The sequence below is a fragment of the Pipra filicauda genome, unplaced genomic scaffold, assembly GCF_003945595.2.
Source record: "Pipra filicauda isolate LSUMZ 115617 unplaced genomic scaffold, ASM394559v2 scaffold672_size169183_pilon, whole genome shotgun sequence".
Taxonomy (NCBI): domain Eukaryota; kingdom Metazoa; phylum Chordata; class Aves; order Passeriformes; family Pipridae; genus Pipra; species Pipra filicauda.
The window spans coordinates 110,777-133,050 of NW_024104834.1; the positions used below are offsets into that span (position 1 = coordinate 110,777).

At 40.3% G+C, this 22,274-nt stretch overlaps 1 protein-coding gene across 1 annotated transcript; it reads right to left on the reverse strand.

Annotated features, from left to right (window-relative positions):
- Positions 1-21,458, reverse strand: DBX2 (developing brain homeobox 2). The gene is made up of 4 exons (XM_027736580.2): positions 20,857-21,458; positions 8,753-8,848; positions 4,011-4,198; positions 1-1,644 (listed from the first exon to the last, which is right to left on the reverse strand). Exons 1-4 carry the CDS (start codon positions 21,191-21,193, stop codon positions 1,324-1,326), a joined length of 942 nt encoding a protein of 313 aa, XP_027592381.2. The 5' UTR covers positions 21,194-21,458; the 3' UTR covers positions 1-1,323.
- Positions 21,459-22,274: the final 816 nt, after the last annotated feature.

A 22,274-nucleotide genomic window follows, 5' to 3' on the forward strand; every position in this document is an offset into this window, starting at 1 on the left:
TATGATGAGAAAAGCCAGACTATATTGTCATAATCATCTCTTTTGCCTATAAAAGATATGAATGCCAGAAAGCAAACAGTCCCTATAAAACCATAATGTTCTCCAGAAGATTTTGCCTGTAACATAAAATCTTAAGTCTCTCTTCTCAACAAATGCATCCATAAATGTATGATAGAGAAAAACAGTGTTCTGCTCCCATCTTGAGCTATATAGCCTTGCAAATAAAACAAACAAAAAACCCACTTAAATTCATAGACAGATTTCCTTAAATCAGATGAAGCAAGCAAGTAATTTTAAGTAGCTTTAATAATATTATTCGAGGCTACTTGTATTATACAGAATACTGCCCTGTCCTTGATACAGACATATGCTAATGTATCCCTATTGGCACCAGCTTAAACAGGAATAAGTCACAAATAGGGCTACTGTGGTACACCATCTCCATAAGCACTTCTCTGAGATGGCTGTAGTGGCAATTTTTCCAGTTATGGGTCTGCTGCTTAGTGCATTTTGGCTACAATTCTGCATACTGTTGTTACAGTTTTGAAATACCAAAGAGATTACAACAGAATGCACTAACACCCTGACAAAAGCCACTGAAATTCAGAGTTAAGAATGCTGTAAGGTTTACCCATGGGAGAAAAGACAGGAGTTAGTGAATGGAATTTCCCAGTACACATTCACATAAGTTACTTAAACATGGAATATTTTATAGGGTAGGTCGGTTGCCCTTTAGTATTGCACACTTTACCAAGGTTATCAGCTGACCTGTGACCATGCTATTCAACACTAATAGAATAGTGACACAGGTGAGGACAGATGAAGAATACATGTCAAAAATGCTTATGTTCATCCCTATGAATCTATTGTGCTATTTCATGAATTTCAAAAAGTACCCAAAACCACTTACTGGCTTGAAAGAAACAGGCTTTTTCTTATCTCATGCACAAAAGAAATTAATTGGTCTGACTACAATGAGAGATAAAAGTGATTCTCTATCAGTGTGTTTTTAATGAGTATCACACACAGTGCAGATGTATAAATCAGAGCACAGCTTTATGCTCTTCACTTCATTTTACTTACCATCAGTTCCTATTTCACTTTTAAGGTCAGTACAATACTGGAAAAAACACAAGAAAAGACTGAGTATTGAAGAATACTTCTTAAGTCATTAGTTTTTGTAATTTTAATGGTGTTAGACTTTAGCAAATTTTGAAGTCATAAACTAGTTAGCTTTACAATATTCAAATATTGTTAGTCTTAAAAGACTGCTCATTTGAAGGCTGCACTCTCCCACTCAATTTACAAACTGCCCCTACTTCCTTACACTGATGATGTAACTGCCTTGTTTGCAGTGTCTTGGTCAGGATACAAATACAGTGGGCTTTGTGATGAATTTGCTCTTGGAGGTGGTTGTGTACTAGTCAGTCTTTCAGAATTTCCTGGAGAATTCTCCCTCCACCTTGGACTTGTCTGCTCCTCAGACACTTGCCATACAGATGGGCACGGGGAGGTAAAATTCATGGTAGACCGTGAGAGGTAGTTCTCCTGAAGACCTTCTTCCTGGAGGCACCTGTTTGAAAGTACTTCTTTTTCTTTGGAGTTTCGCCATTTCATCCTTCGATTCTGAAACCAAATTTTCACCTGTTTGCAAGTCAATGAAAGTTTATTATAATTCTTTTCTTTAAACAACTTTGCCATAACAAATGGGTTTTTTTCTTTCCATTCTCTTAGTTTCACATTTCTTCCTTATTCGTTGTTACAGTAGAGATCTGGTGAAGCTAGCTGACTGACTTCATTTGAGGATTTTCTCATCACTATTTACTACAACTGGGCCAAATATTCTCCTTGACTTTCACCACCTCCAACAGGTGATTACTTGGCTTAGACTGGAAAATGGACAGCCCAGTGGCTAAGGCTAGAGCAGTTTCCTATAGCAACATACTTCTAGACAGAAAAGAATTCCCAGAGAAAATTAACATCATCATTAAAAAAACTAAGCCATATTACTAGCGATGTGAAGCCCTCTATTTAAAAGAGGCTGTAAGAAGCATGACTGTTCCTTTTACAAGCATAGCTAAAACCAGCTTGGCCATATAACTTCAAAATGTGTGTGTGACATAGGACACAGGAGTGAGGATTTAAAGACATTTTGTCTGCATGACTACAGTTTTCCAGGAGTTGCCAAGAATCCGTGCGCTTTTGACAGAAAATAAATTTTACAAAAACTTTGAGTTGCAACTCTTTAACACAAGCATTCAAAGGCATTTATGAAATGCTGGGGAAAGCTTGGGGGAACATACATCTAGAAAGTGGTTTTACACAAAGAGAATAAAGGTGAGGGTGATCAATCAAATTATTCAGATCCTGTTCTATTTTCCTTTAAACATTTGCATTTAGGTCTAGTACTCAGATACCTGACAGGAGGACAAAGGGGCTATGCTTTCAAAGGTTTGAGAATCATTGCCTTAGATGGCAAGGACTGTTCCTCCAGCACAACTGGTCAGAAAACGGAAGAAGTAATGTTCATAGCAACTGTGCTGTTCTTTTCAAGAGGGGAAAAAAAGAGACAGATATCATCTGGTCTATCACTATCATTAAATTATTTACCTGTAGTAGTAGTTATCTGTATATCATGCCATTATTTTTCACTCCCCCAGGCTCTCTTGAATAACATGACCACAGAAAATAAACTCAAGGAAACAACTGTAATATTAGGCATTGGAATACATTTTGGGAAAATTTTAGGCAGCACACTGGTGAGTGCAATTGAGCATTTCCATTAAAATAGTTTTCCTGCAGAGATTATATTTCTGTTCATCACACTGAGAAACACCACACTCTGCTTGTTTTAGTTTATTGTTGCAGTGCTTGCAACGGAGTCAATCAGGTTGTAAGGAATCGCTGCAGACCACCAGATCTGACCTCCTGTGCAAAGTGGAGCCAACTGCAAAGTTATATCAAATTGATGAGAGCCTTACCAATTTCTGAAAACCTCCAAAATAAAGATCCCATCACCATTCCTAGACTTTTCTGTCCCCCAGACAACTTCTGCCATTCATGTCTTAAGAATTTTCATTCCTGTTGCACGCAAAGGAACAAAAGTGTGCTGTCCCGCTCTTAGTCTTTCAGATGTAATCTAGAGGGCTGTGTCTACTCCAGCACCTTCAGAATCCCACCTATCAGCAACTACTATGTTCATTTTCTGCTGTTACATGCCCTCACAAACTTTTTCCAGTTTCTTTCAGGTTTTGTGCCCTTCAAGCACTTTTCCTTTGTTTTTATCTGCAGCTAGGTCAGGCTGAGATTCCAGATAGGGCTATTACTGCTCAGCACCACTATTAATGTACCTGTTCAGTCAGAACAGCTCACTGGAAGCCATGTGAAAAATCAGACTCATGTGAAAAATCTCATGCAATGTGAATTGGTAAGTAAAGTGGGAGTATTTTAGAAGGTCACCCTAAAAAATGTGTCCTCCTACAGTATCTCTCAGCTCTGAAGATCTCTTTCCTTGTGCAGACAAGTTTCTTTCTGTAGGGATGGTTGCCTGTCTCTTGGGGCAGAATGGTTTCAGAGCAAGTGCTGTTGACTGCATTGTCCCTAGCTGTTCATCTGCAAGTGCAAAGGGCACTCAGGAGGGCCCTATGCTCTGTTGTTTTCTGCCTAGATCACTGCCTGTCGAGCAGTGGGATGGAGCATAGTTCCCTACCCCAAAGCTCCCAAGGGGGCTCTGTCAGACAGAAAACAGGAGTCAGAAATGAAATGCAGAGGTCATGTTTCTTCTGTTTTGTATTAAAATGGATCAATCAATTTTTGAATGTATAAATAGAGGAAATAAACCAGGAAACTGTTCAAGCACTCCCTGGTTAAAACTGCCATTGATTTCCTGAGGTCTTTGCACCATGGAAGAGCTCAGAGCCCCTGTGCTGTTCAATTTTCCTCCTTCAAAGCCAGTTTTAAGATTTTTCCCCAAAAGGACAGAAAGCCACAGATATTATATCATTCCTTACCTGAGACTCCTTTAGACCCAGGTTAAGGGCCAATTTCTTCCTGTCTGTTTTACTAATATACTTCTGCTTCTGAAACATTTTCTCCAAAGCTTTCCTCTGGTCTTCGGAAAAGACAGCTCTTCTTAATATGCCTCTGCGGGACTTGGAGTTAGACTCCTGGGTCAGAAGAGGCAGCACACTTTCCTCTCCTAGTGGAAATAGATGAAAGTTTCCTATAATATCTAGCACATATCAGAGAAACACATAAGTGCTGTTCATTATAATGCTTGCAGACTCTTGTCCCAATTTTGATTTGTTGGTGTTATAAGTGTGTTGTAATGTTTCAGTCATGTTCATTAAGGACCAAATCCTCATTTGGATCTAGAAGTGTTGTCCGTAGTCAAGAGTCTCTCCTTGACACGGTACAAAGTAAATCAGATGAGTTCATAGAGGAACATTAATACAGAGATCATGCTACTGCAAAATTCAAATACAGTCAGGGAGAAACTTCTCAACTTTCCTTTGCCTGTCATCATCATTGAGTAAACTGCAATAAGTTTTCCTTTGAGTTTATTTTATCCTTGTGTGAAATGTAAAACCAGATAACAGTGGTCTCTAATACTGATTCAAAGAAACTAAGTAGGCTTTCTTTAGTTTTTTTAATTAATGAAAGGTTTTCAGAGTGAAAAATTTCTCAGAAAATCCCTGGTCATTCACTTATTCTGGAAACCATAGCAATTTCTTTATTAGAGGATTTGGGGAGTACTTGGACTTACTCCTTTCAGCCTGGTTTCTAATCCTTTGACATCTCATAGCAAGTCCAGGGAGGGCAGTTTTCAACGAATCCAATCACATCCCCTTGACCTATGCCTAGAGTGAATCCTACCCTGGAAAACAGCTCAAAGCTGGGGGACAGAGCTGCAGTGGAGAAGTAGAGGTGTTTGCATTGTCCCTTCACTGGCCTCACAAAGAGCACAGAAAACCCAAATCCAGATAAACCTCTTGCATTCCTCACACCAAATAAAATCTAAACCCATAGTGCTTTCCCATGCTCCCTCTAAGCATATGGTATATGAGGAGCAGTCCCTGGTGAGCCTTGGTATGCCTTCATCACTCCTAGCTTCCTCAAATGCTCACCCAGGGAGCAGGACCAGAGGCTGGTTGAATAGTGCCCATCACCAGGCACTGGATGTGATAACTGGGGCAGATACAAGTAGGCCAGGAAAGAGCTTCTCTCTGGCTCATAAACCTGTGCCATGGCTATATAACCACTGATACCTGCAATCTTTCTGTAGGAGTGGCAATTCAGACTCTGAAGATGCAAGTTGTCCTCCTGTTGTCCACCTTCTCATATACAGGGGCCTAGACTGCTGTCATAGCTTATAGTTACAGCAGATGGAAAGGTGTGTTGCTGTTCAATTTCTATCAAGGATCTGATAATTTTCATATCAAACCCAATGGCAAATTCCCCATGAAAAGCAGATTCTCTAAAAGACTGCACTTTTTTTTGGTGAAAAAGTCTGTCTATTCTAGTCAGCTGTAATGGAGTGGGGGGAGATTAAATACATTTGTCTCTTGAAAATTCTAATTAAATCCAGATGCAGCTTCCACAAACTGTTCCTTGGGGCTACATCACACTTCACCTTCTGTATATTATACATATATACACATGGATATACCTGTCTTTAAATACACACAGAAAAACAAACACACATATACTGAAGATATTGTAGTATCATGATGAGAAACTGAAGTGTATATGTATATGTATTGCAAAGCTGACTAACTACTTTTGTGGTGCATGTTTGACTGGTTTGATATGACATACACTACCCCTGCATCCTGCTTCCAGCTGTAACCAGGAGAGAAAGAATATCAGAAGCCGAGCAAGTGTAGAATGATTACTCCTTAAAATACACTGCCACTGTGAAATGTTACTGATTTAGAGACCATTGCATTCTGTCAATGCTTTTCTTGAATTTTTCTACACTTCAAGGACTGGTCTTCATATTTGTCCCTCATAACAGCCTGTGATAAAAAGTAATTATTATGATTTACAATGTTACATCATAAATAATCCTAAATTTATACAGAGGCATTTCAATTTTCAAAATTATATCTGAGATCAGATACAAAAATCATAACCTACTGGTTAACGTCCTGATATTTATTACACAGTGAGATACAGTAAGACTTCATCCAAATCAAAAAAACTATCTGCAGAACAAATGTCAAAATGCCACAATGGAGGTTTCTGCAAAGGGCAAGCCAGGTTCATATTTCTCTGAAGAGTGCATAGCCCCTTCAAGACCCCCACCCCAAGCTCTGATCATGCCCATGAAGCTGGGGGCAAGCTGGGGGCTTTTCTTCCTCAAGCATGTTTTCTCCCTTTCTTGCTCAAATTTGGTGAGTTTAGTTATCTTTTTCCAGGCAGTATCTGAGTAGTTTCTGCTGATTTGTCAGCCATTCTCAGGTTTACCGGAAGGTACAATCTGGCAGCAGAAGAGCTGGCACCTTCTCTCATCCCCACTGCAGGAAGAGAGACACCAGGAAGGGAAAAGGCATAACAGGGCTGGTCCTTGCCTCCTGGCCTCCATTCCACAATGGAGTTGTCAGCCGAGGACAGAGGATGCCAGATTATGTGACCCCTTAAAATTTGTCTTGCCTGGCTGATTGTTAACAGTCAATCAGCAAGGAAACAACCTCCTGCCAGAGCCCCAAGGCACCAATTAATTCCCATACAGGCAGTATGTAGGGTACAGCTTAACACCTGTATTAGACTAACTTAATAGGGAAGCATCTACACACTCTAAGGCACAGTTAAAAGATTAACTAAACAGAATTTAATTATGAGCAGGATGCTCACAAGCACTAGCAAACAGCCATTTGGTCAAAAAATTTGAAACTTATCCCAAACTGCCTAGCCTAGACAATTTTTTTAAGAATAACTCATATTCTAAAATGCACTCCAACTGGTACACAAAAACTAAATTTCATTTTGTGAATTAAAGGATTTTTCACTACAATGCAACAGGCAGTCATTTATATATTTCAACAATTACAGCAAAATTAAATATGTCAGTTTGCAGCTTGTCACTCTGAATGTGCATCAAAAGGTTTAGTGTTCTGCTGACATAAATATGACTCTGTTACTAACTATTTCCTATGTTGCTGGTTTGATTTTTGCTTTGCTTTGGGGTTTTTTTAAAGTCTTTCCTTTGTATCCTAATATATAGTGATAAATGTCCTCTTAATCTGTGGAACAATCTTCATTTGCCTTTATGTCAGAGACCACCTTGAAGGAGCAAGTAAAAGCTTTAGTCATGGTTTCCATTTTTTCATTAGAATTCAATACATTCTAGTTAAATGGACAATTAATAGGTCACTTCCAAAATAGTAGTGTATCCGTCCTGGTTAATAAACAATCCCCACAATTGATAATGGGCCTATGTATTCACCAAGTCCCTGTATACACTCAGCTCATCCACTAAATCCCTTTTCAGGTAGACAGGGTTATATGGGAAGATGAGCTAGAATGAGTCTATAAAAGTCAGTTTCATTCACTGCTTTATTTTTCAGTCAAGTGCTTTAAATGGTGTCCAGAAAATCCCTTGGAATGTGAGACAGGAGAAAAGACTGGCACATAGAGTATTGCTTTATGGCCATACAAAAGGGCAACTGACCCTTGCCCAGGCCTTTTCAATGTGAAATGGTTCCTAAAGTTCATCTGCACAGTGAAAAATTGTGGTGAGGTCGCGTGTGGATGAGTAAAGTGAAAGTGGTGATTGGTCATGGTGCTGTCAGCCATTGTGGGAGAGCCGAGGCCATGTAAAACGCTCTGTGGGAAAGTGTCAGCCCCCTAAAGAGGTGCTCAGAAACTTGCAGCTCATTAAACTGCCAGCATTTGCTGCCTCACTTGTCAAGAATCATTCAACTTAGCAACTGCCCTTCTGAAACATTCATAAAAAGCATGTACTTAGGAAGGGTTTCAATGCAACTGTGATAAAAAAGTATATGCTAGAGCACGTATAAGCTCCAATTTTCATTCGGATTTGACACACGATTTGTGCTGCTGTTTTGAAGAACAAGGAAATGCTCCTTGTGTTTGTATTCCTGAGCCATAAATATGTAAAATTATGACTGTTCTTACACTATGGTAGGCAATCTTCCCAATCAAGGTTAAATTTGGTTTTGGATTAAATGGAAGTGCATTCCAGGTCTTAATCCTGAACAGATATTGCATGGTGGTCAAAATTCTTTCCAACCTACTTCTTCAATTTTTTACATTATGATTAAAAAAGAAAAACAAATTAAACATGCACACATTTGACTGCTGCAAAAAGAGTTACTTGTATTTAAATAATGCTAGGGCTTCCTGAATCACAATTTGTCCCTAACAAACATTAAAATGCAGCACACATTTTATGATCCTTCAGCTCTTTTCTTATTTGCAAACGTTTATTGACACCGATTTTTAGAAGAGTTACTGATTTTAAAGAATTGTTTGTAGCAAACTGAAAACAAGGAGCTTTCCTAGGTTAGCTCTGTCTCAGTGTCTCAATGCCATTAGAAACCTCTCACAATTGCTCAGTGTACTTAAGTTTGATAAATCTTTGGAAACCCTCTGAATAGGATTGCTGTGATTTTACGAAGGAATTAGCCGCTGCCATTGCATCACCAATTAGTTTTCCAGAACACATTAAATCCTGCTGCTTTGGTTTACAGAATAACTCAAGCATTACTGATGAAGCATAAAAACTTACTTGGAAAAGCAGTGGGGGATGCAGGGTGCTGACAGGACCCACCACAGCATGCTGAGTAGAATGGCGGGGCTCGGAGAAAAACGTGTTTGGAAAGAGCTGAAAGGAAGGATAGATCTAATTGATTATCCATTGAGCTTAGGTGATATTCATAACAACAGTCCTCCAAAAAGTCAGTGTGTAAAGTCCTGCCCCACAAATTCTTTTTCCTTTTTTCAAGATGGTGATATTTTTAAGGCAAACAATGATAAACCAAGTAATTGCTCTTTAATTTAGCAAACTTATTTTACATGTGTAGCTTAGCTATAATACACAGAACTCTCAATATATTTATCATAAGAATGAAGCTCTGCAGATTTAAAATTTGCCTCTGTAATTGGTGTAATTATGGATTTTTCCCCTAAATATTGGTATTGAACACATTGTTTCAATAATGTTGTTGAAATAATGAGTATAATGAATCTGAAAAAGTTATTTAAAATAACTCCAGTAAGCATGACATCCTAGAAAACAAAATCAGTTTGTATTCCAATGATGTTAACAGTGCTCAAACCAGTAACATCTTCAATAAGAAACCTTTATGAATAAAATGCCATAAGATGAACAGCTGAGTTCTACAGGCCCAAGCTATAGGGCCTGATGGTCAGCTTAGTCTTGCTGGAAAAGTGCTCTAAATTTAAATAAACCAAAGGCTAAAGAAGGCTATGTTTCACACAATAAAAAATTGCAAAATCAACCCACAGAATTAGATAATACTTGGTAAAATTTTTATGCATTTTTTTAACCAATGAATCAAAAGTCTCCGTTATGTCTAAAAAGTGCTTCCACATCTTGGAAAGGTCTTTATTATCCACTAATCCTTTAATTTTCTTCTGTAAGGCTCATAGGCTTTTCCATTAAGATTAATTACCTTTCTGCTTGTACTAGTCAACTATGAAAAATGGAGTGTTTTTTTCTTTTGAAAAAAGATGCATCATGCTTGCTAGAACTGTACACTCGCAAAATGTGATCAGCATCAAAACATTTACATCACTCTCCTCATTTAGTTTAGGGAGAAAATAAGTGGTTCTAGACCCAGTCCTGTAGTTGATCTCTAAAAATAACCTGATTAATTTTTTTTTAAAAAAAGAAGTTATTGCATACTCAAGTAAAAGAAACAAGAAATCAATAATCAGGGAGAAAGGTAGATAAATAGGTAAATGTCTAAGCCATGCTGCTAATTTTTAAAGGTTTTTCAACTGGAATTAAAAATAAAGATCACTCACACTTAGGTTCCCCAGTATATATTAGGGCATTGAAATAAGTTTTCTGACCATTCAATTTGCTGTTATTCCAGAGCAATAAACTATTACTGTAAAAGTCTAATGCTAAACAATTTTTAAAATATTTACTTGCAATTGCTGATAGATAAGCATTTTGTCAGTATAGGTTTTCATTGAAACTTTGCTGTCTGTAATGAAATATAAATATACTCCAAGAGAAATTAATTGCCTATTTTTGAGACATATGCTTGCAAAACATTTACAAAAATGAATGAATTATATCAGGCATTAGTATTCTAAAGCTTCTTTTCCACAAAAGACCATCAAATGTGTAACCATGTCCTTAGAAACTTAAAATAGTCAAGAATGTGCAGCCAAATATTACTTATGTATCCAAGGGTGTAGTGTCTAAGTTGGAAAGGATTCTACTAATTCTAGAAGCACGGGAGCTGCAGAAGATAAAGACCTGCCAGATAAAAACAGCTATCCTCCTGGACACAAGAACTCATTACTGACAATATCTTTTATCTGCTGCAGTTCCCAAAATCCCAAGTTAAGAGCTTTCCCTCCCTTCCTCGGAAGACACATTCCTCATGCCATTATCAAGTTTCCCTTACAGTCAGGTAAAACTCTCCACTTCTAAAAGTACAACTTAGTATACGGAAGGTGCTACACGCCATTCCTTTGCTTCCTTTTCAAATGTCTTGAATATTCCTTGGCTGCCGTAATGCCCTATCCCCTTTAATCATTGTTCCAGTACCTTATTCATACCATACAATTTTGGGCAGACCTGTTGGCTTGTCCTTGATATTCCCTGTTGTGGTTTCTCAACTCTGTCCATCTCCTTGTTCTGTTTTGATAATGTCATGCTCAAAATGGTATGAGATATATCCAGGAGACACTTGGATAAATTGAACAAGCTATTACTTCAGATAGACAGCATACTCCTACAAACAAAGACAGGAATAGGAAGGGACAGGTTTCCTCCATTCACTAAATCTCTCAACAAGGAAGCTGCTAGCGTAAAGGTCTGAAGATGGACCAAGGTCAAAACTTGAGACATTTTGCTTAAGCAAACTCCGAACAAGCAATATAATTTCCATGGAAGTTGCTGGTTGCTCGCAATGATTCAATGCACTAGCAAAGCATCATGATGCAAACAGCAGAGATTTTGGCACTAATTCTGCTCAAGTCAACAGAAATCATGAGTCTGGCTTTCTTGGGCATTTTGCTTAATTCCTTCAACCAACTGCTGTCTTTTCTGCCTGCATGGCACATATCCCTTTAAGGCAGAATATTTGCTTAAGAAATAAGATGCAGGAGATATCTTCATGTAATTCTGAATTAAGACGTTCCTGAGACCACTTCTCAAGACTGATTTAAACTAGACCCTGAGGAATAAACAATGCCATTATGTCTCTCTAAGTCTATAGCCAACATGTATAGTATGTCTAGTTCATAAACTTCTTTAATGTGCTCCAGCTACCAATACACAAGTGAAATCTGTATTACTTATATCAAACTACATCCCTAGGTCAGGTCTACCGAAGCTGCTGCACTCAAAACAACGTTTAGCGGTTATACAGAGTTACATCAATAAAAAAAAATGACACAATACAGAGATACTCAACGCTATCTTGGGAGTTCTACGTAGAGAAAAACGTTAATGCTTCAACCTAATATATTCAAGTATATTTTTTATCTTTGATAAAAACAACACAAACTATTCATCACATTAAATGGCTTCCACTACCTGCATGAACCTGCATTAACAGAACTAAAATTATTCAGAGAAAAATTATATATTTAATATATATGCATTTCAGAATTATACTGAGATTGTAGCTGTAGGAATGACACAATACCTAGCAGAGCTGAGGACAAAGCACTGCCTATGCTTTTATTTTCTCTCCACGTATCTGATGGCAATGCTACCAATAATTATTGGCCAAGAGACCTAAAGCAAACCTTGTTTGCTGTTCACATAAGGCTGAAAATTGCTGAAATGTCAGCATACTGGTTTTGTATTTTTTAGGCCAGAACGAAATACACAGTAACCAAAAGGCAGCTGTTGCTCCCAAACATGTATAGTAACATTAACTAGGGTCCAAATCCTAATAATTTGAATTCAGGATACTTATGTTTTTCTCTGCTTTGCATCTCCATTCCATAAAAACTGAGATTGTGCAGAACTAAGTGTTTCACAAGAGTCAGTCTTTACAGTTTTAACATCACACATGCATGAAAACAAAATATCAATGTATGCTATAGGTGCCTTTTGGCACTCCAAAAATTGTACAATATACCTTAAAAGAAAATGTACTGGATCATAAATACAAAAGGATTAAATATCTAAAATAAAACAAATATTTTTTCTTACCAAAGATAAGTTTTTTTGACACTGTTGCTGCACGCAAAATTTTAGTAATAATGTTCACTACATTCAGCTTTGTGAATAGAAATCATTTTACAAACAGACAGTAAAATGATACTAAACAAGTAAATGGACCTCAAGCTCACCTACTGCTAAAACTCAAGGGAGCAGTTCAGATACTGATATTTTAAAATATACTGCCCAGTCTGAAGATATTCAAAAGCCCTTCCATTCTAAAAAATCATACTGACAGTGGGATCAGAAGTCTTTTTTCCAACTATCCACCATTTTGAGAGTAAGGTTCCTAAGTACAACTCAGTTCAAACAGATATGTAACATTTAAAATGGTTTATTATTAAAGGCACTGTTTGCTTTCCCTAATTCTACTGTTGTGAAGTAACTCAGAAAATAGTGTAGCCTATAACTCATCAGGAAAGGGGGAAGGGGTGAAGGAAAAATGGCAACTGAGGAAAAGTAAACTGATGGTAAACTTCTGATACTACCCATACAGGCTCGTTCACTGCACACACTCCTTGTCAGCTGGGGGTTTTGTAAAGATAACTGATAAAAATGTGGTATTTACCTGTGAAGAGAGATGGAACACCTCCAAAGAATGATTCAGAAAACTGCCTATAGCCAGCTAACAAGAAACAGGAAGGATGGGACCAGAGACCTCAAGCTGCATGAACACTTTAACTCTCAAAATATTGCTAAGTCCACACAAGCTCACAGTGATGCCAGGCTCCAGCCATGGCAGGAAAATAAAAAATATTATCAGTAAAATTATCAAATTTCATCTGAGAACCTTGGATGGTTTGTGCCCACAACGTGGGAGCAGATAAACCGCAATTTCCTACCTACATCCATTCTTGGCAATAATTAAAGCAGGCTTTTGCAAAGCTGCAGGAAAAGTTTCACATCACGAAAAGCTTCCTGCAAATAGTCCAACAGTGGCTCTGCCAGCTTAGCAGTCCAGCTGAGCCACAAGCTCAGCTCCTGAACCACAAGCCCAGGACCTCACAATGAGTCACAGCTCTGTCCCTAGCAGTTACTGTGTTTAGAGTGCAATATTCCAGCAGCAGTTTTGCACCCCCTAAAGCATTACAACCAGTTGAAGGAGAGCCCCTGGCCATGAGAATGGTGCAACAGCCACTGCCATATCCCACCAAAGGCAGTCATCACCACATGGACCTGGCAAAACTTACTGCAAGAGCCTGTGGTGCAGCACCCCTCAGAGCTGGCTTTCCTGCACTCCCAAGGTCACTGTCTATTTGGTTCCCATTTATTCCTGTGAACCACAATTGCATGAATGCTCAAAGGAAGTCGAGCCAAAAGGGCAGACCAGGGCAGCATATGCAGATCAGTTTTAAAATACTGGCAAACATTCACAGAAAGGGGCTTGAAGTTCAAATATATATTTCTAAATCCTACCCAAAGGCAGGTGCTAGAATCTGGCTTGCACTTTTATGCTGCGTCTTGGTGGGGCTTTCAAAAACTGGCAGAGTAGCCCCCCAAAAGGGCTTGAAATGTGCTAACAGCATGATAATAATTTCCTTAAACCTACAGAAATGAAATGGCCAATTGTGTCACGGTGTGCATTATCTGAAACCATGTCAATCACTGTCAGTTTTCAGTGGCATCATTCATATGCCTTACTATTAGGGCATAATTTGCTGTACATGTTTTTCTCCACCTGAGGAAACACAGGTGCCTCAGGCTGGTGTCAAATCTCACCTCTGTTACAATCCAAAGCAACAACCAAACCAAACCATCATTTGCCAAAGACTCTATGGGTCTCACGGTGTCAGCAGTAAAGGTGGCTTTCTACACAGCCTTGCTATTTAGAAGAAAGAAGGGGATCTGGAAAGCTGTCAGAAACAACCAGCCTTGTTTCTGACTTTGCCCTTCTCCGATATGCCCATGCACTAGTGTGCCCCAGCACTTTACAATTACCAGTTCTTGTCAAAAGGGGCATCGCTGTCACTTCTCTGTCTAAAAGTCCAAGGTATTGCCTAAGTTCCTTGTCTAGGCCTCCTGTACAGTCAATGAGAAGAGATAAGTAGCTCTACATAACAATTCACTACCTTAAAACAGACACACAAGAAGGTAAGTTGTGTTGTCCTCTGGTGGTATCTCTCTGTACTTACTATAGGTTAGACACGACATTTGCTTTTTATTAAACAGCTGAATTACCACGACATTCTTTTTATCCTTCATAGGTAATGTCAAAAAAATACAATCATCTGTAAAGCCACAAAGACTCTGTAAAAAATACAAAATTCAGCCATAAAGGCACTAAAATTATTTTCTTACATTTTTAACATACTACAATTTGCTTAGAAATTATTTCCTCAAGCACAGCAAAATTAGGGTGCAAGAGGACAATTCATTGTTTTTTTATTGTTCCAGCTCTAATTCGAAATCTCACAATAGACCAAAATGCACTGTTTATTCCAGTGGTATGCACTGATTAGCTAAAATTTCCTACCTGGACCAGTCTTTACTTGTTGCAGTATTGCTAGCTCCAACCAGACAGAAGTCTCAAGATCAGTGAAACATTTTTAGAATGAGAAAATAACAAATGGTGAATTCTTTTTACTTTGTGTTTGTTTTTTTTTAAACACGTGAGGTTTAAAACAGGTTTTTGCCTTTTTATTATTTTATTTGTAAAAGGAAATACTTCTTAAAGTTGAAATTTGAGATATATTCACATAGTCACAAGATTTCAGGGGCGGGGACTTTAACAAACAACACCAAATTGTTCAACAGGAGGAGGTAAAATCCTCAATATACACACAAAATACCTCAAGAGAAGTACATCCTATAACTGCAGAAAAAGGCAGCCTTCGAAGAGAAATTTTCACAAGCTTTTCAGCACAAACCAAAGGCCACTCCTCCAATGTGTCAACTCACCTCCAAGAAACACAGCCCAGGTTACTGAAAATATTTAGGTGCCTAACTTTATAAATATCAGGGTGTATGTATCTGACATTTGAAACAGCCTCCAATTGCTTTATATACCTGCAATTGTTTGGAAAAAAATATCTGCCTCCTGCTATGGGTCATGACTGACCGCAAAAGCACCATGTAAAACATTAGATTAAGAGTTATTTTGCAGAGCTGCTTTATACAAGAACACACAACACTTTCAGCGGGAAATGGAGGCAGAGAACTTACCTTCCAAAATTCAGGGGAATTTGTTAACACAAAAAAATCACAGTACAATGAAACTTGAAATCTCCACTTGAGGAGAATTTGCCTGATGAGATTAATCCTCATCACAATCACATGTTTTCTAAACACATGAGGAATATACTACAGGATTTCAGAAGACCAGCTCATTCTACAATACAAAATACATTTTACAGAAGTTAATTCACTAACTGAAGGCACGATTGATTCCATGGCTTCCCCTTGGTGAACTGCTTTTACACAAACTCCACTTGTCTTCCTGGTGCAGCTCTGAGATCTTCTGGAAGTGATTAAATCTTGCTAAGGACCGAACTCAGGATCCCCTTCCTTTTTCAGAGGCAAGAGCCACCAGAGCAAGGAGCACCGTCCAGCCAATGCTCATACTCCCTGCTGAGCACAGACTGCCAGACTAGTGGCTGGGTTGGAGAGTAGCTGGCACTAGTCTAGCTTTGGCAACCTTACAATGAGAACAACAATTTGTCCTTTAAAAGACATTTTGCAGCCACTCTTAAGATATGCTGGGCATCCCAAACCAATTCTATTAAATGGTTCACAAAGTTAACTGGAAGCAGGAAAAGTGCTGAAAAGAGTCTCTGATTTCTGATACTTACAGAAACTTCTTTGCCTCCAAAGACAAACTTTTAAAACAATAAAGGTGCCTCAGCGCTCCTGACAACCACAGCGTAAGAAAAGATGCCAAATAGATCTCCCCACCCTAAAGAAACCTTCTATCCCCAGAAAACACCAACAAAACAAGAAAATCCTAAGACTTGTCAGTCAACTTGCTGCCCAAGTTAGAGGGAGCCAAGATAAAACACTGGTCTCTTTCCTGCCTTTTATATTACTGAAAGTTAGTGTTACATGTCGCTTGAGGACACATCCTGGCTTGAAATCAATAATTAATAAGCACTAATTCACTAAGAAGGGGATCAAAGTGAAAGAAAAAAAAACCACTTAACTTCAGTAATTTAATTATTTCCTGGTTGTCATAAAGGAACACAAGAGATTTTATTAAAAATAGCCAATAATTGAGATTTGAATCAATAAAAATTGATTCATATAGGTATTGCTTTTATTATTAGGATAGAAATGCTGTCATTACATGAGAGGGAAAAAACTGCTGGTTCAAAGAGTTATCCTGCAGAAGAAGGCTTGGTTTAATCTCTCTGAAATGCTACCCATTTTCTGTACCACCTTAGGCAAGCCACCTCGTTTCTTTTTGCTCCAGCTTCTCCTCAACACAGCAGAAGTCTCTCCTATCTCACTAGCAAAATGTGATGATAAATACATCAAAATGTAAAGTACCCAGATGTTACAGAAAGAAAAGTTACATCTATGGCACAGATCTTTATTATTATAAATCAAATTTATGTTTATTATATACTGTTTCTAATTGATTTCTTCTATGTTATATGCACTGTCCTGCCTTCTGCTCTACTGTATTCTGATGCCTTAGGCAAAAATCCCCTAAGCTAAATTTTTCAGCAGGTTTCACAATGGAATTATCTCACTGTTATGTTTATTTGTTTTGTTGCATTTTTCAATTTCCTTTCTCTGTTAATTTATCAAAATGACAAAATTAAAGCCGAAAGCCTGATTCTTTCCACATATGACCCTATTCATGGGCATAGCACTAATGTAAAGCACTTACTGTCATCCTCCACCAGGGCAAATTATATGAGAAGAGCAGAGATTTTCAGAAAAATTATTTCAGGTAGCAGAGTACCTTTGCATTTCCCAGGGAGGTCACTCTGCCCTGGTGCCAGACAATAGTTGCAGAAACCAAGTAATGAGGAAATATGTGGGAGTGGACCTCACAGCACCTGTGCTACAACAGACAGCACCTCAACAGCCTCTGGACAATTTTTCTATGTCAGAAAACACTGCAGAAAACTGTCAAGTCTTCTAATTATCCAGAAGATAACAACAGGACTGGAGTACCAGGGACTAAAATCCAAATTAGCAAGTAGCAATTGAGGACAGTACTGGCACTTCAAAGCAAGGTGCAAAAAAGTCTGTGGGAATCCCAAGCTGGTATAAATTGAAATACCATTGCAGAAAGTGAGTTTATCATGGAGCATTAATGTTCCTCCTGCTTTTGCTTCTTAAGTTTCACGTAACACGTGGTTGTACTCTTGAATGAAAATAAACTAAATTAATTTAAAAAACCCTATGATTTGATTACATTTCATTTTTAAAATATATGTAATCATGCAAAGTAATAATTTTAATATTTTATAGACAACATAAAGACAGTAATTTCAAGTGCACTCATTAGATGATGTATCTAAGACATGACACGTGTTGAGTACTTGCTCAGATTTTGATTTTGCAGAATTCAAAATACTCATGTAGATAGGCACTTGAAATATCCAGCTAAATCCTCTGAAACCTGTAAATTATGGGAATGGAAACTTGCTGATACAACTCTGTTGTTGAGGAGTTACAAAAGGAAAAATTGCCATGACCAGATGGCCCAAATCAAGAATGCCATCCCACCTGGTCTCCTTTGCCACAATGGATAAGAGTTTTCCAGTTTACAGAAAGAATACAGGATTTACATTCTTTAGCACTTCTATGGAGTGTTAAATGGTATCCTAAAATGGAGTGCTTTCTTTATGCTTTTCCTTGGTAGGTGCTGTTTAGATACATGTAAAAAAGTTCAGCTTATTCAGTTCAGTCCCTGGCGTAATTTTAAATTTCTTCCTTTCTGAGAGCTCTTGGTGACCTCACCAGAATCTGGGACCACACGAGTAATTTAAATTACTGTTCCCAAAAAGTCTGATATTTTTTCAGTTGTCCTTTCTATTGCCTTTTTTTTTTAATTAAAACCCCTAGGTTATGCTAAGAGAGTTTATTAGGGGACTTTTAGTCCCTGCATAACCTAAATTTATGAAAGTTCAGAAAGATTAAAAAAAAATTTACTTTATCATGTCCAATAGTCTCATTAAAGACTTGGACAAAGATTTTCCAAAACACCATGTCATTTGGGGGCTTCAAACAGGAAAGAGTTGATTCATTAAAAAAAAAAAAAAAAAAAAAAATCAGTGAATAGTCACAAAAATCAGTAAATTAAAGCCCCCTACCTAGTATGAATTCCTTGGTTAAAATATCTTCACCAGTCCCAGAAAGCTAAAATTCTTGTTCTGACAAAACACTCTTTTGCCCTATCACTGCAGAAGCAAGAAATACAACACACGGCCTGGTCACCCCAGCCTTACTCTGAAATGCAAGTGTCTGGTCTAAGCACTTTCCCCAGTGTACACCTACGTTAGAGAGAAGACATCCCTAGCAAGCACAAACTCTGCTTCAGGAGTTCCAGTCTAATTTGAATTTATGAAAGTTCAAACATCTAAGGGTCCTCATCATTTTAGGACATGCAAGTCAGATCAGAATCAGCAGATCCCTGTTAAAATATAAAAATATAAAAGTCATTGTTGCACGTGTACTGTCACAGGAGAACTTGTGCACAATGCAGGAGGAAACCTAGTCTTTCTCCCTGATCAAATTTAAGAGCCTGGTGCTTTTGCCAAAATCACTGGGAGCTGTGGAATCAGAGGATTGGACTCCAAATCACTAGGCAGACCTGCCACACTTTTAGTACCACTACAGGCGAATCAAAGAAAGAACTAATCCTGGATGCAAGTATTTGAAAAACTTGACATTCAGAAACTTCTGTAATAACTTACCTACAGTTTTTCTTTTTTTTTTTAAACTTTACCTTTAGCAATGAAGAGTGCTGGGGCATCTGCTATCTCTCCTTTTACAAATAAATGTAGCATTTTCTCTAGAATGTTTCTTTCAAGGGGAGGATAAGGGGAAGGCAGGGGGAGCCCGGAGAATATGCACTTAATTCCAGGAAGATGATACTTGTCCTGTTTCCTAGCCTGGCCTATAGTTGGTTAAAGCAAACATGTTTAAATAACTGATATGCTTAAGATAACACTTACTGGCACCTGAAGTCTGAAACATTCAGAAATGTTAATATACACTTTGAGTCTCTCCTGTCTACCTTTAAAGTACATCATGCTAAAGGATCAAAAACTGCTTACAGAAGAGTTCGTAGGATTTAACTGAGGTAAAATTATCTTTGAGAAGAAAACAACTGTTACTTCTGCTTCCAAAAGAAGCCTTTTGGTTTCACACCTTAAAGACTTAATTCAGTAAGCCCGATTCTTCTTGTCTGATTTTCATTTTAAGTACATTTAAAATTGCATGATCATAAATAAAAATTTTAAAAATACCACACAAGATTGGAATAAATCGATATATTATAACAGAAAGGCAAAATACAATATAGATGGTGAATCTAATATCGAATTTCATGATTTAAGTTTGAATGCAACTTCAATCGGTTCCATGACTGACAGAAGTGCGCATTTCTTAAAATACTTTATCACGTTACTCATGCCCAGACAAAATGTATTTGTACGGAAACTGGCACGTTCAAGAAACAAAACGTGTTTTGTAAACCTATTTGTTTCCAGTTCAATGACAGCGGTTCCTGCGGGCCCTCGGCGGCGGGGAGCTGGTCCCATCGCCCGGCAAAGCGCTGGCTCTCAGTGTGACACCGGGCCGAAGGGCTCATGACGGACCTTTCACACCGCTTAAAGTCTTTTTTTCTTTTTTTTTTTTTTTTTTTTTTTTTTGTTTCTCGCCTCTGGTTTCGCCAGAAGTTCCGGAAAATTTCCTGCTCTGCTTGGATTCATTTTCCTTTTGGCTGGAGGAGCATGGTCCTTCACGCCCTGCTGTCCCCCAGACACAGGGCACTTGCCGACTGGGCTGTCGCCTCCCCAGCTATCGCCATCCGGGGGGACGGGACCGCTCGCCTTTCTCCCAAAACTTGGGATTTGAGACCTTCCCGGCGCGCCTGTTGGCGGCGAAGCTTTTACCACCCCTTGAGGCTGCGGGACGAGACCTGAAAAACTGCGATTAAGGGCGTTTAGCAGCACCCGACGCTGCCATCGCAGGGCTCTGCGGCGCACGCCTGCACCCGCAGGTGCGCCGCCCGCCCGGCCGCACTCGAAAGCCGCCGCCCGGCCGCCCGCACCCCCGGCCCCCGCCCGCTCCTCGGCGTCCCGCCGCCGGTGGCAGGGCGAGATCCCCGGCCTGAGCTCCGAGGCAGCTCTCGCCGCAGGGAAGGCGCCCCGGCGGCACGGCACCCAGCGGGGCTCGGCTCCTAGGACCGTCCTCGCCGTGCGCAGCGCGGGGCCGAGCCCTCGGGAAGCCCCTCTGTGCCTCTCGCCGGCGGCGGGACGCGGGAAGGGGCTGGCGCTCACCTGTGGCTGCCGGCAGGAAGACGCCACCTCTCTCCGCCGCCGAGGCCCGCGCTGGCGGGCGGCTGCCGTCCGCCCCGGAGGGGTTAAGCACTTGGAAAGCCCATCTTGTCGGGAAGGGAGCCCCTGAGGGGCTGATTTGTTCCGCCGCGGGGCACAGCTTGAGGGGGACGGGGCTGGCGGGGAGGGGACGGAGCTGGGCAGGGCTCGGCGGCGCCCCGGCCCGCAGCAAGTTCTCGATGAGAAAACTTTTGCCCAGGTTGCCGAAGCCCGGCGTCGCCGGCAGGTTGAGGAGAGCAGAGGAGCCCACCAGGTCCCAGTACAGGGCGCTGGGCAGCATAGCGAAGGCTTCTACCCCCTTCGCCCTGCCCGGCCCGGCCCAGCCCGGCCCGGCCGCCGCGGCCCCTCACTGGGCTGGGACGGGGCGCCGGGCTCCGGGGCCGGGCGGGCTGCCGGGACGCCTCCCCGAGGGCTGCGGGGAGCGGAGCGGAGAGCTCGGCGGGGCTGTCCGTGGAGACGCGGCGCCTCTGCGCCGGGCTGGAAGGTGTGTCCAAGCGCATTCATTATGTCAGCCTGGGACGAGGAGTGATGGACGCGGCCAACAATGCTGCCTTGCCCAGCAGCCCCCCGGGGAAGGGGGGTAGGGCGGGAAGCCGAGGTGGCTGTCCCGCGGTGCCCGGCCCGCCATGGCGGCGGAGCGGCGCCTCCCGGCCAGGGGCTGCACCTGTGTGGAATGGACGGGAGGGCAAGGGAAAGGCCGCTGGCCTTTGTCCCAGCGGGGAGGTGGCTCCGGTGCTGGCCGCGGAGAGATCATGTCGACCTAATGATCCCATGAGGTAATGGGAAGATAGTCATTAGCTCACTCCCTCTGGGCATTTTTATCTGGCCTTTTTTTTCTTCCTTTTAGTTACCCACCTCTCAAATACAAGCTGGGTTTTCAACATTTGTCTTAATAAATCTGATTAAGATCATCACGGCACTGTTAATCATGTTTTCCTTGAAATGTGGAACGATGCTTTGTGCAGGCATAAACATTCTTTGTCAGGGGTCGCTTAATACATTTCTACTTCCTTGCGTGTATTCTTATTTATTTGCTTACAAACGATGAAATGTGGCAAAGATGTCTCATTTTGCAGTTCAAACACAACACACATGCAGAAAGTTAAAACTGGGTGCTGTTCCCAAAGACCTGAAAGCATCTCCCTGTTTTGTAGAGAAATACTTTTACTTCAAAGCAGCTGTTCATCAGTCTGGGGATATTCCCTGCAAGATCCTCTGAAGCAAGCATGTCCCTTAGTTTTGTATAGTAGCAGAGGCATAATCTCTTGGACATCAGGGTAGTTCAAAGCTAAAACTAGCTGGACAAGTGGAATCATCTGTACCCTCAGACGGGAAATGAGAAGGATGACTTAAATGCTGTG

Bases quoted from the DNA above. Each gene is read 5' to 3' on its own strand.
- DBX2 (XM_027736580.2), bottom strand. From the start codon at position 21,193: ATGCTGCCCAGCGCCCTGTACTGGGACCTGGTGGGCTCCTCTGCTCTC. The intron at 4,199-8,752 runs GTAAGTTTTTAT...TATTTCCACTAG, and splicing joins ATCCCCCACTGCTTTTCCAA to GAGAGGAAAGTGTGCTGCCT. The intron at 1,645-4,010 runs GTAAGGAATGAT...ACTTGCAAACAG, and splicing joins TGGGTCTAAAGGAGTCTCAG to GTGAAAATTTGGTTTCAGAA.